Source organism: Labrus bergylta, chromosome 21, assembly GCF_963930695.1.
Source record: "Labrus bergylta chromosome 21, fLabBer1.1, whole genome shotgun sequence".
Lineage (NCBI taxonomy): Eukaryota > Metazoa > Chordata > Actinopteri > Labriformes > Labridae > Labrus > Labrus bergylta.
Window position 1 is genome coordinate 21,313,341 of NC_089215.1, and position 18,305 is coordinate 21,331,645.

Sequence of the window (18,305 nt, forward strand, 5' to 3'; positions counted from 1 at the left end):
TAAAATATTCCTAATGAACACCACAAATCATTGCCCAAATACACTCTACTCTAAAAAATAATGGAACAAATACATCCTTAATGTTTTCTATCATCAACATGTGTTTGTCAAGAAGTGACCAAGTGTATTTCATGATTCACAATCCATACTGAAAACCTCATCAGACTTCACAAAGCCTTTCTCTTATGGTAAGCAAAGGTTTTGTGAAAACGTGACGTCATTTATTGAGCCTTGTTTTTTTTTTACACTTTGATGCAATGCGAGGTAAATTGTCAGTCGTATTTGTAACATCACTGCAGTGTTAGTTGGTTTCAGGGGTGCAGCAGTGATTTTAAAAGTGTGGGTGTTGTAATGTTAGTATATTACCACCCTCTAGCAAATCAACACATTCTGTTTCAATTAATGTCCAATAACTAATGTTAGCTGACACATCATACAACAAGACAAAGTTACAAAAGATAATTAGACACTAACTTTATGAACATCCATTGTGAGTAACCCAGTTAGCTCTAAAAACCAGATTCAAAACTGCTCTGTGATGCTTTTTTTTTTTAATTGCCTTACGCCTCACTCTCTTTATTTCCGGTCTTTTATTTTGAAAAACTGCGAAGGGGACTTCCGCTACATCGTAAAGTTACGGGGAAAAAAGCCGAAGTTTGCCTTTAAATACCTGAAGCAACTGTAACATATTTTAGTTGGGGTTAAAGCGATGTTACGTAACTTTTTCCATCTTTAAATAGTAGTTTTTTTAAATTGATCAAATAGTTCAACAACTTTCAACTAGCAGAGGAGCGTCTCTTCTATGTCCACAGATCTTATAGCACTATGTAAGTGCACACAGCTTTCCAGCACGAGTCAGTTAGCCCGTCTCTGTATTGTTTTGATACAACAACTAAGAAGAAGAGGAGAGGGTGGAGGTGACGCAAGATGCTAAGAAGAGAAAAAAGAGAGAGAGTAACCGAGCAAGAAGCAGAGTGTTCATCCCTGCAGATGTTACAGATGTTATTCATTACAGATTGGGACGTAACGTTTAGACTGTTATCGGTGTCATCGTTGTCTCATGTTGAGCAGCTTAACCAGCTGCAGAAAGTCATCTAACTCGAGTTATCTGTCAGGCTTGCATACAAATAAATAAATTCATCTAACGCCAAAAGTTGTCCCTACATCTGGCAGTAGATGCTAGCAGAGTCATTTTTGTGCAAAATCTGGTGATATGGGGCGCTGGTGGCACAGTGGTCCATATGTAGGCATTGCTCCTCCCAGCGGGCGGCCCAGGTTCAAATCCCACCTGTGGCTCTTTTCCCGCATGTCATTCCCCACTCTCTCTCTCCCTGATTTCTGAATCTATCCACTGTCCTATTCCTCAATTAAAGGCACACAAAAAAGCCCAAAAATAAATAAATCTGTTAATATTTCTGCACCTTGTCAGTCGCCATTGGTCTTTGGTTTCTCACAACACCGCCCCTCTGGAAGCATAACAGCACTGAGCAAACCATCAGTATTGTAAGAAAAATAAGTCTTGGTAAAACAAAGAACATCTTCAGCTATTTTGTCCCAAATGGGTGTAATGTAAAATTAACCCTGCACTGCGTTGGTGCATTATTGACCTAAAACTGAAAACTCCATTTTCATTGTTATATTATGGAATTTAATCGAATTGACAGTGTGCACTCTTCTTCTTTCCTCTCTGCGTCCAATCACATCCTGGCTTCTCGCAGCCTCCACCAGCTGCCTCCTCCACACAGGGGGTCGTCTTGCACGCTGCACCCGAGGATGTGCCCCCTTGTACCCTGGGTACAGTGCTACTGAGAGTGAGGGGGGGGGGGGGGTTGGGTCTGTCTGAAGCTCATCCACTGCTGACTCATCTCACACACACACACACACACACACACACACATACACATCTACCCCTCCTCTCTCTCGCTTTCACTCTCTCGCACTCTTGAGAGGCAGCGGAGGCGGCAGGCTGAGGAGTCGGGGATGGCGGCCAGTGGGTGCCGTCAGGCGGTGGTAATCTGACCGGATTACCAACCAGGTGGAAACATTCAGCCTCTCTACTCCCACTTCTCCTCCTCCTCCTCCTCCTCCTCCCTCTCTTCCCCCTGCTCCATCCATCTATCATTTACATGCTCGTATTCTCTTTTACTCTTGGTTATTTACGTCTTTTGATGGAGCCAATCTTTTTGTTGCCCTATCACATAGTGGTACTCTTTACTGTTCTGTTCCACCTATATGCCTCTAGTTCGTGAAGGTGCAAAGAAACTTACAGGAATACACAAATAAACACAAATCACCATTTTACTCTGCACGTCCTGCAACTCGGTGTGTGTGTGAAAGTGCGTGTGCAGGTAGGTGGGTGAAAGGGGAAGTCTGGCCTCTGCTGCCATGACGATCAAAGGAAAACTTTCAAGAGAGGAGGAGGTTAACTGACAGCATCATGACAAATGCATCAACACACACACACACACACACACATATAAATACATCATCTGCAAGAAAAGGAGAATCTCACTGCAGGATCTTGTTCTTCTCAAACAAGACCGAGTATTAAGTAAGAAGAGGAATAGAATAGAAAAAAAAAGTCAGGAAGGGAGGCAAAAAACAAAGTGGTGTCGGGTTTATCTAGTCTAACCAAAACTTAAGAATGTTTTTATGCAAACACAATGCATGGTGTGTGACTGTGCAGCTGTGAATGTGTGCATGCATGTTATATGAACATAGGCCCTTTCCGTCTGTATTACTAGGTCACACACAAACACACTCTCTCACACACACACACACACACACAGCCATGTAAACAAAAACCGTCTGCTGTCTGGGAAGTAACACACCTGTTCAATGACAAGCTCTGCCACGCCCTCCATAATACTGCACACCTGTGCTTCTGCAAGCTAAACCTAATCTTAATCAGAAACACACACATATACACACATAAACACACACACACTTGCAGAACTACTGCCCAGGGGCTAACATCACAGAAAAGGGGCGAGAAAGAGGGAGAGAGTGTAATGAAAGCAAAAGGAGGGGAAAGAGAGACAAAGGCTTTCCCACTGCTCTTATCAGTAATCTAAACGCCTGTGTAATATCATTGTGAGGTTTTATCAGATGGGGGGCTGCGTCTTATGGCGTTGGTATGTGCCTGTCATTCCATCACCTTGTCAAGCGCGACCATATTCAAGCAGACACCATGCTGATCTAAATAAGAGGCTTCGGCAAATTGATGGATTGCACGTTTTCTGGGAAATGAAGAAACAGACAGAATGAGAGGTTTTTTTTGTATACTTTGAATTTCTGTAAGCAGCACACATGGTTCTGTCTGGTGTAAAGGTAAAAAAAAAAAAAAAAGTGTGTCGGTGTGTGTGTTTCTCTTTCCAAAGATCTGAAACATACCCCCCATTGTAACCCCCCTCCTGCCCTGGTATGGCCAACCCCACATCATATCAACCCCCTGTGCTGAGGCCTAGGGCCAGGCATACAGCTTTCTGAATCTCTAAGGGGGACAGGCACAAAGGTAACCCCCATTCTAACCTCCCAGCAAACACACACACACACATGAGCCCCAACCCCCATCCCAAAACAACAATCCTCTATGCCCATCATGTCAGTCAAAACCCCATCAGGGACATGCATGGAGAGTCTGGATATCTGGAATCTCAATACAGTGTCATGCACCTTGAGACCCAGTGAGAGGCCCTCTTGAATATATTTCAATAGCATTATCAGCCTGCATTACTACGCTTTCCCCCCCCCCTTTCAACATTACAGAATCATTTTTAAATTGGAGCATAATACCTGTCACCGGGTAGCAATAGTAGTTTAAGGGTAAGATAATCGGTTTAAATTGTCACGCAAGGTAAGATTGTTTGTCCCACTATCTCTGGAAAAAAAAAAAATCAGACATTTTTGGTCCAATCCCATCAGTTGAATTTAAAGTAGACATGCAGTAAATTGTCTCGTGAAATATACAAAATATTTTATCAAAAAAAAGAATGTATTATGCGTTTGGAATAATTTTATAATTTCTTCAAATATAGTGTCATGTAAATCTATAATTATGTCAATTATTTAATATGTAATATACCATCATAAATGCATTTATAACAGAATAATACACAGCCTATATTTTGGTTACATTAAATTAACAATTAAATATTTATAGTGTATAGACGATTACGTTTGTACAATTTAAGAATGTATTTGAAAAAAATAATAAATTATGAAAGATTATATATAATTATGTTATACTTTTAGTCTAATTGATATTGTTAAATTACTTTACAGATTTAAATTAAAAAAAACAATTAGCCTTAATGCACACAACAGTTGTGGTGAAATTAGAATAAAAACAGCATTAAGCAACAACTGAACTCTAAACTTCAGAGCCATGGGGAGAGTAGGATCATATCATATCACAAGTTCATTCAGCCTATTAATCAATCTCCATTATGAAGCAGCCAACACGGAACCAGAACCAGTCCAGCTTCTTTTTTTTTTTTTTCTTTTTGCAAACGCTGTGTCGAGTTTTACGTTTTGTCCCAACGAGATTTAATCTAATAAAAAAAAAGAAAAAAGAAAGTGTCGACTTTAATTTCTGTACAGGACGTCTGCGTCGGGCTTGCTGTTGTGTAGAACTAATGAATATGCAAATATGATGTAGACAGAGGATGTGTGGATCTTACACGTAGACCCCGAGTCTTAACGTCTATTTAAAGAAAGCGCCGCATTAGCAAACGATAATTAATGAGATTTCTCATTGGGAACGTTTACATACATTCATCCCGTTAGTCCACTATATGAATCCCAGCCCAGGCTCGCTCTCTCTCTCTCTCTCTCTCTCTCTCTCTCTCTGCGCGCACACACACCTTCCACCCCCCCCCCCCCCCTCTCCTATTGAGACAGGATACCAAAGCTACTTGTTAAATCTAATGCATGCACTGTCAACCCATTCGCACCCCGTCACGTCCCCGCTCGATATAGAAACCGGATTTTCTGGTATTACCCGCACCTCCATTAGCCAGAGCTCCCCTCCCTCTCCAAAACCAATGCGACCCCCAGTTTGGGACCAGTACAAACCAGCACCAGCACCACCAGTAGGCTATACCACCACAATGTTCCTGGAGCCTCAGAGACACTTTGGAAACGAGGGACTCGATCAGCTAATAGCTTTAATTTATTGTTTAATGGGAAATATAAGCAGTTGAATTACCCAATTCTAATTAATTACATCAAATGGCAATGATTAGTACTTTCCTAATTGATAAAAACCATATAAATCTATGACGAGATTATGCCACTGGAAACGCCCAATAATCCCTAAATAATAAAAATGAATAATCCCAAATACTCCTAACATTATGATATATTTTATGTCAAAGACAAAAACGGGAGGTGTGCCGTTCATTTTCAAATAATCTAATGTGTATCAGGTGAAAAATCCACTCCTTAAACCAAGTTTCACTTTATGGCGTGACGTAAACACCAGAATGATAATTTCTATGTTTATTTCTATGTTAAAGAAAGCAGCCATGTCATAAACAGTTCATGAAATTGAGTAAAACATAAAACTTACATTTGCTAATTTCTTAATGTTCCACCAAGTCTGAGCGATTTCCCACTGCAGTAAATTCTAGTCCGTCCCAAACAGCTTCAAGGTTTCCCAAGTTTGTAGTATGGAGAACATATGTTTCAAACAAAAGAGAGTAACTGGTTGTTTTTGAACACACACTTGTCATTCACACACACGAAAAAAGAGCCGCAGTCCAAACTGACCTGAGTGCGGACCCATGGAGAGGTGGGATGAGAAGTATTTCCCCGGCTGGAAGTGAGCAGGGTGCTGCACGGAGCCGTGGCCGCCTGGCGCCATCCGAGACGCCGCGCCGTGCACCAGCGCGCTCCGCTCCGTCAGGAGGTGGTGCGGAGGAGCGAAATCTCGGCTTTCCATCCCGGTTTTAGAAGCGATAAATCCCAAAACGCCCAAAGTAAAATCCGGAGGCACCGAAGGTCTCAGGCACCCAGATTCAAAATAATCCCTTTTATGAACTTCGGGCTCCCCTCGCATTGAGCGGAGTTCTGGCTTTGCAGGGTAGAAACTGAGTCCCCGTCATGTCCTACAAAAGAGAGAGCAGGAGACGCGTCAAAGCGCTGACAATAATGAGCCAGGCAGAGCTGTAGAGAGCTGAAGAAAAGGCTGGAGTGAGAGACAGTCGCTGTTCATGTTTAGACAAACAACAAAAGCAATACACATTTCATACACAAAAAAACCCCGCTGTAAATGACCAAGCCTGCTGCAAAGGATTTTCACTACTTTTCCACATTTTTCGGATTCGCAGTTTCCACTGATTTTTACCAGCACAGGAAGGTTATAACGCCTGTCCTATGGAAAAAGGGGGCTGGAGCTGACTTTATTTGGATTTACCACGACTACATATCGCTGCTCCTAAGCGTTTGCAACACCCTGCCTCCTCGTCCTCTTTCATTCAGTGACCAAAACACGACGCAAAGAATACACACAGGAACCTTTCTTTATCAGCGCAAAAAACTGGAGAGGAAAGGTGAGATTAGGTTTCTTTACAAACACATGGTGCATATAGCCTATACAGTACAGGAGTTCAAATATTTAAAATAATATAATTGACAAGTCGTGGAGTCTTTAGATGCAACAAGGACTAAACAAGCTGGATCTCGGGGAATCCTGCTGAAATGTGAAGAAACGCACTCGCAAAACATTTCTGGGCGAGAGTGCAGATTTACCTTTAAAATCTATTTCTCAACCTTACATAATTAAGAAACATACTATTACTGTATGTAATGTACATATTACTGTACTTATGCTTGTTATTTGTGTACATTAGGATTTCTTTCCATTGTCAATAAATCTTATCCACTGTATACCTGTTTGGCTGAGTCACTGTACAGAACCGGCTATTATTTCATTCTTTAATTCAAGAAATAGGAATGAAGGGAAAGTGATTGACACGAGACCAAGCAGCTACACACACAACCACAAACACACACACACACGCACACATGCGCATACACACACACAGACACACACAAACACATTCCTGCCTTGGATCAATAGTGTTTGATGTAGGCTATGGCGTTTATAAATTATATCTGATTATACTTATCTACGTTTTTTTTAATTTAATCTCCAAACTCGTTTCCACTGTAATTTTTGTATTATAAAAATATAAAAAAAATACAGTATTTTAAATTGTGGCGTTGTTGTTTTAATGGAAACGGCCAGAAAAACAGCTATTTCTATCAACTCCTCGACCCCCCTCTCGCCTCCTGGCAGTGGAAAACACCATCTCTGTTACATTTACAGTATATGTAGGCTACACTGTAATCACAAACACAAATCACATCACCTTTCTGCTCCAGAGCGAAAGAGCGAGGCAATAAAGAGTGAAACAGACTCGGAAATCATCGACTTTATATGTATGCCTTATAGCCCAGGTCATTTACTTAAATAGGGCTCCATGTGACGCTCAGATAGGGAGAGAGAGAGCCAAACACACACACCTCGGCAGCCCATCTATTAGGCCTTTCAATGCATGGCACGTCCATCTAGCGCTGTGTAGATGCTGATAGCACCTCCCAGGAATCAACGATAAAGGAACAAAGAAAATATCAAATGCTCTGGTGGACCAGGGGCTTATGAAGTGCAGGAGAATGTAGGCTGCATGAGCTCGGAGATTCTGCTCTCCTTTACGCACACACACACACACACATACACACACACACACACACACACATTACTCAAGGACTCCAACTTCAGGAATTGTGTTTGGAAGGGCGATTTCCAAAGTTCATCAGCTCTGCAGTAGAGTGTGTACTGTGCGTCAAGACACTCAAATATCAAAAAGTATCCAAAATATTCAAACGACTCCCAACAGCTTGTTTAGCCTTATAGGGTAAGAGCACTGTGGTGACTAATTTAATTTCCCCTTTGTTTGTGGAAAGCCTGTTAAATACATATTTTTAACTTCATATAGGACTCCAAAAGGAAAATCAGAGAGAAATTCAGGTACGCGCACTAGAAAGGCAAAATGGACTCTCTCTCCTGTCCCCTCGGCTGTGAGAAACAATGGCCCTTCTCTACGGGACATCAATCATACACCACTCTCGGCTGACATTTCTCTATACATTTTTAAATTTCCAGCACGTAAACACACGTCCTCCCGTGTTTACATTCCACGTCAACAGAGAGCCACTCAGGCCACATTTTAACAACCCTGAATCTAAATCCCGTGTTATCGCGCGCCGTGCAAACAGAACGACGTGAGCAGATCGTGCGTAACAGTTTGGAAGAAAAATGGTCATTTGCAGATCTGCTGTACAGTGTGTGTGTGTGTGTGTGTGTGTGTGTGTGTGTGTGTGTGTGTGTGTGTGTGTGTGTGGGAAGGGTTCGGACTTCTTTTGCATTCACCCCAGACTCCCGAAACCCCCCATACACACACCTCAAACTCTCTCTCTCTATATATGACACACACACACACACACCTTCCAGACTCACACACTTTCACCATCACTGCCCCGCAAAGGGTCAAATCGCCTTATGAAATCATCCAGCGAAACTATCCCAATACTTCTCAAAACGACACACATGAACCCAACGCAAACGCCATTAATTATAATTATAAGACCATGTGTTATAACATAATCGCGTTTTATGCTTTTTGACTTGAATCATAAATGTGTAATGCCTGAATTTGGACAAAAAGGGAATTAAAAGGCTTTAACGTCCACGGTGAGCCCGGTTCAGAGGCCACCTCGTTGCCTCCAACAATTCAGCAATAACGTAAAGTCACACAAAAATAATGGAGACGGTAAATCGGTATGATCAGAAGCCGGCTAAACAGGAGAGACAAGCCGGGTTGAGTCGAAGACAGCCCGGCGTCTGCACAGCCGTCATACCGAGAGAGAGAGAGAGAGAGAGAGGGAGAGGGAGAGACAGAGGGGAGGGAGGCACTGCAGTTTGCAATAAAAAACTGCCTGAGTCTTCCTCCCTCTCTAGCGCACACACACAAGCTCACACACAATGGGAAACTAACAAAGAATTATCTACAATTTGTAATAAATAAAGGAGTGGAGAATCGAGAGGGGGGGTAGAGAGAATGAATTAGAAAACACACAAGTGAAGAGAGGTCAAATCAGAAAGTGTCTCTCACACACACACACACCCACCCACACACACACACGCACACACATACATCGCCAAACAGCTCGGAGACCAAAGACTGGAAATAAAGTGGGAATAAATCCTTCTAAATATTTTTATACTGAGACACATGCTTCTTTAATGAAAATATGATCATTAGTAAATAAAGTTTGTCTAACGATGACTGCTCTCTAATGTATATAGAAGAGGCACACCAGCCTCATCATACTTTTCATTCTCTAAAGGTATGGCAGTGAATAGAAGAGGAGACATTTAAAAACTAAATAGATCACCTTCAAAATAAAAGGGGCAAAATTAGACTTTAGTCTGCATGCAGCAATGGAACTACTGATCCACATGCAGCACAAACGCTAAAGGTAAAAAATAAAATAAAATGAGCTGTAACATAATTTGCTACTTACTGGTAAGTTATATCCATTGCTCAATGAGCAGTGTAGAATGAAAGAGAAAGTAGAAAAATATTCAAAGTGAAATCCCCGAGTCGCAGAGGTGAAACATGTGGGATTGATTACATCCTATGCTGCTGCAGACTGAGCTGTGCACCCAGTTGAGGTATGGGAGAGACGCATCGTAGAAGTTCAGGCTTGTAGTGAATCGAGGCTCGTTCATGCAGCCGGAGACTCAGACACGCCGGGAGGAGGAGGAGGAGGAGGAGGGAGGAGGATGGAGGGGGGTGTGTGCGCGGGGAGGGGTGAACGCGCAGGCCTATTGGTTTGAGTACGACAATACGAAAGCGTGCCCGTGAGGCGCCCCCCTACCACCACCACCACCACCACCGCCCCACCCTACCCTTTCCTACACACACCCTTACCTCCACCACCACCCTCCTCCTCCTCCTCCCCCCTTTGACGGTAAACACGAGCTGCCATTGGCCCACACCCCGAGCCAATCCGGAAGCAGCCGGAGCCGCGGAGGAAAAATCGGCGGGCGTTTGATTTGCAGCCCTTCGGCGCGCTGTGTGCACAAGCAAATGTGAGGAGACAAGGCGGCACAGCTCGGCGGAGAGGAGCCGGAGCCGTGCAGCGCTGCCTCCACTTTCTGATCACTGGGTGGAGAGCATTCAGCATCTAAACCCATTCTGTGTGATCCCAGCACAGCTCAGTTCAAATGTGCTCAGAATGAAGCGTTATTTCGCTCTGTGACAGAGATGATGTGATAGTTTTATTGATGTTCCTTGGAGAATTCGCCCTCACTACATGTGTTTTGCTAAATAGATCCCCTTTTTTCCTAAAATACTAAAAATATTTTTAGTCATTTATTGGACATGCATGCTTTTTTTTTTTTTTTTTTTGCGGTTTAAGTAATTTTTACACATAATGGCAATTTATGGCTTATATGTGTAAGACATAAAGTTAAGTGTTAATTTAATAGACATCAATTAAGATACTGGGATTAAATCTAAATGGTTTTATGAAATATTATCCATTGCAATGCTCAAAGGCAGATACTGCTCTGATAGTGCAAATTGTGTCTTAACTTAGACATTTCCTAAGTTGTAATTAAGCTCTAATAGTTAATATGGGAGGAATCTGGCTTACAAGAAACTTGAGTTCTGAGTGTTAGTATGGAGAAGGAAGTTTAAAAAAATGACAGACTAAGCACGGGGAAGGGGTAGACAAAGTAACACGTAATTTTAATAAAAACGGGCAACAGTACTGAAGATTTCCCGTGTTATAACTGCGTCTGCTTACCTGTCTCCGCGTGTCACACACACACATTCACAAACACGGGCAAATTGAATCACTGCGTAATTTGAAAGCATTACTGTCCCCGGGGTTAGCCTCGCGCACGGTTCACTAATTTAGTCAATTAAAAGTGGAAGGATATGGGCTTGTGTGTTTCCATGTCGAAATATATGAGCTCCTATAGGCTAATATTCCCGTCCAGGTTTGTTTATATGAGGAGGCAAAGGGTTAAAGCTAGGGGCTTCGGCTCCACGACGCTCCCGATTGGCTGGCACGTTGCCAGAGTGCTGTCAATCACCGAGTGTAAACAAGGCTCTGATTGGCTGCTGGCCAGTCCGCACTGGGCTGCCTGAAAAAAGCAATTACTGCCCCTGCGGTTTCAAGGCGGCCCCGCGCTGAACGATGAAAGGAGATAAGGAGAAGCGGTTTCCAGGCGCCCCCCACGGCGAACCCCGTTGGCCCCAGAGCAAAAGGAGAGTCAAGAGTGACTAAATCAAAGGGAATACGGTAAAAGGGGGAAATTACACGTTGTTTTAAACATAGAGGCTGCATTCGCGGAATGGTGCAATAACAACTTTTGTTCAGAAAATGGAGGAGAGAAACGGCAACACTAACCGGAAAACGGCTCCACCGCTGATTCGAGAGAGCTCTTTTTTTTTTACACGGAAGGAGAAAGTTTGTGTCGACTGAAGAGACAGTGAAGAAGACGGTGAATAGAGAGGGAAAGGTCTATTTAATTCAACATTATGATATTCTTCCACCAACATGTTAAAACACTGAAGAAGGTGACTCATCAGGACACGGCTCTCATTGAGTGCTACACCTAATATGTTGACTCAAACTTTTTATTGCCAACTGTTCAATAGTCTTATTAAGTGGACATTTCCGCTCTGACGTAGCTGCTTGAACGTTTGACCAGTTTTATTAAATTGGGAAAATTAATTGCATCAGAAAACGGGAATAGCTTAATGAAGTTATCAAGTAAGATATTTTAATTTTTTAAAGTGTTGCCCTAGAATAAAGTCGACTTCTAAAAATGTAAAGAAAATTATCACAGTCAGCATTTAATTCAAATAAATATGAATTGGTCTAAATGTTGTAGTTCAATTTTGTAAATAGCCTACATTTCCGGAGGAAACTTTTGTTGAATATTTAATTTAAAAAAATGTTATTGGGTAAAATATAAATTCATTACACACACACACACACACACACACACACACACACACACTTGTCCAGGACTGATATGCACCTCAGAACACGAAAACTGTTCCTTGCTGCTTGGTCCAGCCTCCCCCCCCCCCTCCCAAACAAAATACAGTGGACAAAGACGACCCAGGCTGATCTGCAGAAACACACAGAAAGCTTCTAAAGTCTCCGCGTGCAAGAAAAACACTTTCATTCAAACAGTACAATGAGTGGACACATTTATAATTCACATCAAATACGCCAAAGTGAGCAGATTTCTCACGTCTGTTATTTCATAATCGTTACCCTCTTTTACCCAGCAGCCTTGCATTCCAAAGGCAGAGCAGAGTGCTCTGCTATGGGCTTCAGCGACCACGTGTCCACACACAAGAAGACACAAACACACTCACACAGCCGGATGCAGAAGAACTATACAACACTTAATTTTTGCATACGCACAGAAATGTTAAAGGTCGATCTATGAAAAGCCTTAATGTGCTTTTTGCAAGATATCGATGAGGGATTTGACTCTGAGATGACAAAATAACAACAATTATTGTAAACATCGATGACAGCGTAAGGCCTGTGTGTACAGTATGTGCAGCATGAATTAAACGTATAAACGGCTAAATAAAGAAAATGCACATATCAAAAGGCTTTATCGCCGTGTTTGCAAAGAGCCAACCAGGAAGTATGGACCCCTAAAAGACTATAACCAACAAGTTTGCAATGCATCAAATTAATAACTCACACGGTCAGCTTTAATATAGGAAAAAGTTTTGTAATTTTCAAACGGATTAATTTGTTTTTCAGGATTTTTACGTCAAACTAGGCTATAACAACTTGGAAATCAATTCTGTCACTTTTCTTTTAGATTCACTGCCCACGACACGTTAAAGGAAGAAGTCAGTAATACATGTTCATAAAGCGTATGAAGTAATGTAACAAACGTTTACATACACATATTTATTTAGTTATGCCTTCATTTCCCTGTTATCTACCCAAACAGTGTTGCCCTCAGCACTAATGACACAGGGACAATAAAGAATCCCGTTCAGCAGCTCACAAAAGGGGTCCGCCACTTAAAACAGAAATCTGCATTTAATTTATTTAGTGACAAGGAAAAGCCTTTTATGGCTTGATTTTTATTGGTTCTTTTTCACTTAAAAGGTGGGGGCTGGGTGTGTGAGTGTGTCTGTGTCCGTGGATGAGTGTGTGCAGAGGGAGAGAAAGCATAACACACACACACACACACACCCCAGCCTCCCGTGGTCCGTGTGCCAGCGCGAACTACCCAATACAAGAAGGGGGAGGGGGGGGGGGGGGGGGGGGTAATTAATGCGGATTGACTGATTGCTCTTGAAACAGACCGGTCCTGCGCAAGGATTGTCCTCGAGCAATGAAGCGTTCCTGACTGACACTTTCCACCTTCCCTTCTTCGCTTCCTTCTTCCCTTTCTTTTTTCCCTCCCCCCTCTTCCCTTTCGCTCACACTAGACCAGTGCGCGAGCTCTCTTCCTCAGCCCGGGATGAGACATGGAGATAAAGCGATGGAAAACTTACTAAAACATACACTGGTAGTCTAACAGTCGTTATTTATAGTCCAGCTTCAGGGTCCGACTGTATATTTTTCAACTTGACTTGCATCCGTTTAGGAGTTTTATGAAGAGTTATGTCTCCTTTAAAAAAATAAAGGTATAGCCATTTTACGCACATTACAAAAAGTGCATGTAAAGCTCCTCTACATCCCCAAAATTAATTGAATAAACTTTTGAACGTCTAAGCAGGATCACATGAAGAAAAAAAAACATAATTCACAGTCAACGGGAAACACATTGGCGAGGCTGCTTTTTAAATGAGCTCCAAATGGAGAGCTGTCTCCACGGGAGGCCGCCCATGCAGGGGCAACTGGCCCTTTCCCCCACCAGATATTTCTGATGGCCCTTTAACGATGTGAATAGCCAAACAGGAGCCGGACAGCAGAGAAACGACTATCTAAAGGTGGTGCAACCACTATAGACAATGGAGCTATATGGAAAAGCACATAACGAGATATAGTTGCTGCCAAGCCTGGAAAACAGGGCTGCTCTCTCTGTCCACTCTGGGCGTGTAGCAGCGGGGATGTGGGAACAGTTACAGCCCAAAAGACTGTAAATATGGAAACTCAACGAACAACGAGGGCATCTTTAACCGTTTGTGATGGAGTCAGGAGAAGACTGGACACAAACAACGTGACCTTTTCCTTCTCAGTGTGCAGCTTTGTGTGATCATATTCTTCAAGGGAGCTCAGGTCAGGAAATGTGACCGCGTGGACATCACACAATTAGATTGTCTTGATTGAATTGCTTTTAAAATAAAAGCTCCAGACACCTTCAGATGTAGATGATGATGATGATGGTGCAGTGCACGAAGAAGATGATGATGGTGGAGGTGGGAATGGCTCGACACCAAATGAGTACCTGTCACACAGCCATATATCCAGCTGTAACCACCAGCAGGCCTGTATAGATGAAGCGAAAGCACCACCATCTATTTATACGCCATCAGGTGGAGGCTTTAATTATCATTACCATTTGAACGTAAACAGCCGTATAGCGTGCCGTCCCGCGCCTGTTTGCACCGTGCAGCTTTATATGTGGTTTATATTCAGGCAGGGAGGAGAATGTGATGTTAACAGCCAGTGAAATGTTGATATTATACACGCAAATAATGGGATTAAGTAGCCTATATCGTGTGCCTGACGTGTGACAGCGTGTGTGTCGCCCAAACAGTCCATCCCTGGCAGAATGTGTGGCTGTGTGCACACACACACCAAAGGAAATAAAAGGCAACACATTCGGTTTTCTTGTTTGTCCAAGCAGCAAAGATTGTAAAACGTTGTGAATTTTGACAGCAAATGTTATAGTGTAATCATAATGTAATACTCTGTAACTCTTACTACAGGCCAGGGGTCAAGAGGTCAGCAGACCCTCCTGCAATTCAACTCCATATAGATGTAGGTGCAACTGATTCTTTTGACAATAACAAAGTCTTATTTTTGCAACAAAGCTCTTTGTATGACTCATAACTTTTACAGTAACCCATAGCGTGCATTGAGTGACACACGCAGGGAGGAAAAAAGAGATGTCTGAAAAGTTTATTTGGAAAGAGATATTTAAAATGCTGTCCACTTGTAAAGGTTGTTACTTCACTGTTCATTCATGTTTTTTGTCAGATGTTTGGTTGAAGGGATTATGTCTCTGGATGATCTCCTAAAAGAATCCTCACAATGAATTCATTTTGAGTTGAGGCTAAAATATCACCAACAGCAGTGTGTGTGACTTACTGCAGGAGGAAAAGACAGTTAGTACTGAGCATGAAGTATCTGATAAAATCAAACTTTTTTATAAGCCACAGAAAATGAGGATTTATGAAATGATCTGAATGATGAAATTGTATTGTATCTAAATTGAATAAAACCTAATTTGAATATAAATACAAATTAAGTTTAACAATGACGTTATAAAACTCACAATACATACTTTTGCTTCTTTTTATTCCCTGCTACAAGAAAGACATGTATGATGAAGTAAATGTTCATTCTCTGTAAAATAACATTTAAAGTAATAACAAGACACAAACTCAGAATAAGTAATAAAGCATGTAAAACGGACACTGAACACTGTAGCGTAACAGAATTACTAAAATACGTTTCTACACTCTCTGCAGCCAATATTCTTCTACCTATGTGCACAACTTAGGAAACATGGGGTGAACTCACTATTAGGCTTAATTAGAAGTTACCTTGATTACTCGCATCATTTTGGATATGTGATAGTAAAGGGAAAGAGAAGACTGAGATAATGTCGTGTAAGACTTTTTTTTACAGGTTCTATCAAATGGATACGCCCCTTCTGTCTTTATTTCCCCGTTTTTATTAAACTTCACTGGAAATCAAACTGTGACATTAAAGACGTCATCTCTCGTGGACTTTTATAAGGCCAAACTGCCAATAGCTCAATGTGTCTATGGGAGTTTGTGTATCCTCAAACAGTGTCACCGTGTAACTTAATATAACCCGAGTAAGCCAGACATACTGTAACACCCAATAGTAGAGTCGGTCAACTAAAGGGAGCTACACTTTACATGCTTCAATCACCGCGCGTGTGTGCTTCGCGAAATTGGCACATGCCCCCTCAAAGGGCCCCATCTGATAACCCCCTTCCCCTAAAAAATAACTTTAAGGAATTAAGATTTTCACTCATAAGTAGGCTAATGCCTATTTTGTCATCAGTGATAAAACATTATAAGTTTTTGTTTAAGACTATGCAAACCATGTGATCATTTATTGTTTTACATTTGACCCCGGTCAGTTCACGATTCAACCAAAAACCTTACGTTTACCGTTCAGTTTATTTCACGTATCCTGAAATTATACATTTAATAAAGTTTCAAATCTCAACAAAACAAATAGCATATAAAATGTTTAAAGTCTTCCATTGAGAAATAAAACTAAAGAATAAAATCCAGGACCTACCTATGACACAACCGTCTCCATCAGCACAGGTTTGCAATTATGGACTAAATTGAAAAAAAAAAAAGGAAAAATAAAACAGTCTTACTTCCTTCAACAAACTCGTCAACTCAGGGGGTAAAAAAAATCCTTCTGCTATACACGCTGTATCCGGAGTGTTCACATGTAAAGACTTAAATAGCTCTCCGCTTCCTCTAACGTTAGCTCTCTGCTGGATTTATCCACTGAGGGGTTTTCCCGACTACAAGCTCCGGATCCTGCAGATGCGAGTCTCCATGAGGCTGTATAACTGCAAATTTATGTCTGGATGACGCGTCTCCTCTCTCTACCCTCTTCTCTCTCTCCCACAATGCAGCTGAGCTGCTGACATTAAAGTGATATTGATGGATAAACTCCCCTCTCTCTCTCTCTTTACTATCTAACTCTCTCGTCTCTCAGTCGTCTTGTCGAGAGAAGAAGGGAGCTTTCTCGTATTTTCTGTTTTTTTTTTCTCAATCAGGGGAGGGGGCAAAGGGACATCACCGAGCAAGCTTGTTACACATACACCCACTCATATCATCACCATTATAACCTTCAAGATTCAAACACTTTTACGCACCAAGACGCACGCAGACACACATTTTTTCTATCCATAATTGTATTTGTTTTGTTTTATTTTCGCATTTTTTTATTGTGTGTAACTGAATCCAAGCATGTAAGAGTTGGAGGAGGGGAAAAAAAGAGGCCTAATTCCGTCCACGTTCATCTATCTGATAACACGAGATCTGCACAAAACTACCAAAGTTTTTTTCAAATGGTAACCGAGGTTTGGCGAAATAATTTATCTAAACTTCAACCATGTTGTTTTGGAAAATCAGGGTTTAATTTATCTGAATCTATTTGAATTTTGCATAAATAATAAAGTAGACGCATAGTTTCTGAAATCCAACTGGTAATTGTTAAAGTGGCGAGAGTTGAGTCCCAGTTGCCGCCTGGAGGTAACAGTTTACCCACCTTTTAATAATTGCAGCATTTAATGTCTGCTATATTTACATGCTTTAGCGAGTTTCTGAGGCATTTTGTTCTGGGGATGGCCGACCAGCCGACACACGGGTTGAATTGTAAGAGAGCACCATAAACATTTAGCACAGGCGTTAAAGAGTCCACAGCTTTTCTGCGCGCTTTGCCCCGCAGCCTCTGATCAAGTCCAAACGATCCGGACAAGTTTGTGCGTAAAAGTGAATTTATCTCCAGCTCTCGCTCCGCGGAAAGAAAAAGCTCGGTCTGCTTCGGTACTTCGATCTGAAAACAAAGAATCAAAAGAAATGATTGGAAACAGTCAGTGCAGTAAAGTAGATAAAATCACTACATTCGTGTTTTACTGAAGATGCGTAAAACAAACGAGCCGCTGGAAGAATCTGCACTTTGGAAATAAAGACAAAAACACAGCGGTTGTTGCGAGTCTTCTCCCCTCCTTCCTTCCCAAACGGGACCCCAGCCTCGGCTTTCTCCTCTCCCCCTGCAGCCCCCTCTTGCTGCCCCCGTGGGTCACCGCTTCAGGAGCACCACGTCACCGTTAACCCCTGCATCGCCGCGTTCGGGTGCGGGAGCGGGGCCAGAAGCCCTGTGGGGTTCTTTAAAGGAGGAGGGGGGATTCCCAAATTGGGTTGCGGGGACCTGAGGGCGCCCCCTGAGAGGCGGGACCAGGGGGTCTGAGGGAAAATGAGGAACAGGTTTCTGTCAGCTTATTT

General features: G+C 42.1%; 1 protein-coding gene across 2 annotated transcripts in view; it reads right to left on the reverse strand.

Moving 5' to 3' along the window:
• The window catches only part of bahcc1b (BAH domain and coiled-coil containing 1b), a 72,478-nt gene extending 54,435 nt beyond the window's left edge, over positions 1 to 18,043 (reverse strand). The window contains exons 1-2 of one of the 2 annotated variants that reach the window (XM_065949975.1): positions 16,579 to 18,043; positions 5,773 to 6,110 (exon numbers count right to left, since the gene is read on the reverse strand). In XM_065949975.1, the coding sequence (XP_065806047.1) occupies positions 5,773 to 6,061 (289 nt within the window). In that variant the 5' untranslated portion in view covers positions 6,062 to 6,110; positions 16,579 to 18,043. Of the gene's footprint in view, positions 1 to 5,772; positions 6,111 to 9,591; positions 9,786 to 16,578 lie in introns of those variants that run through there. The other variant, XM_065949974.1, reaches the window with a different exon arrangement.
• Positions 18,044 to 18,305: the final 262 nt, after the last annotated feature.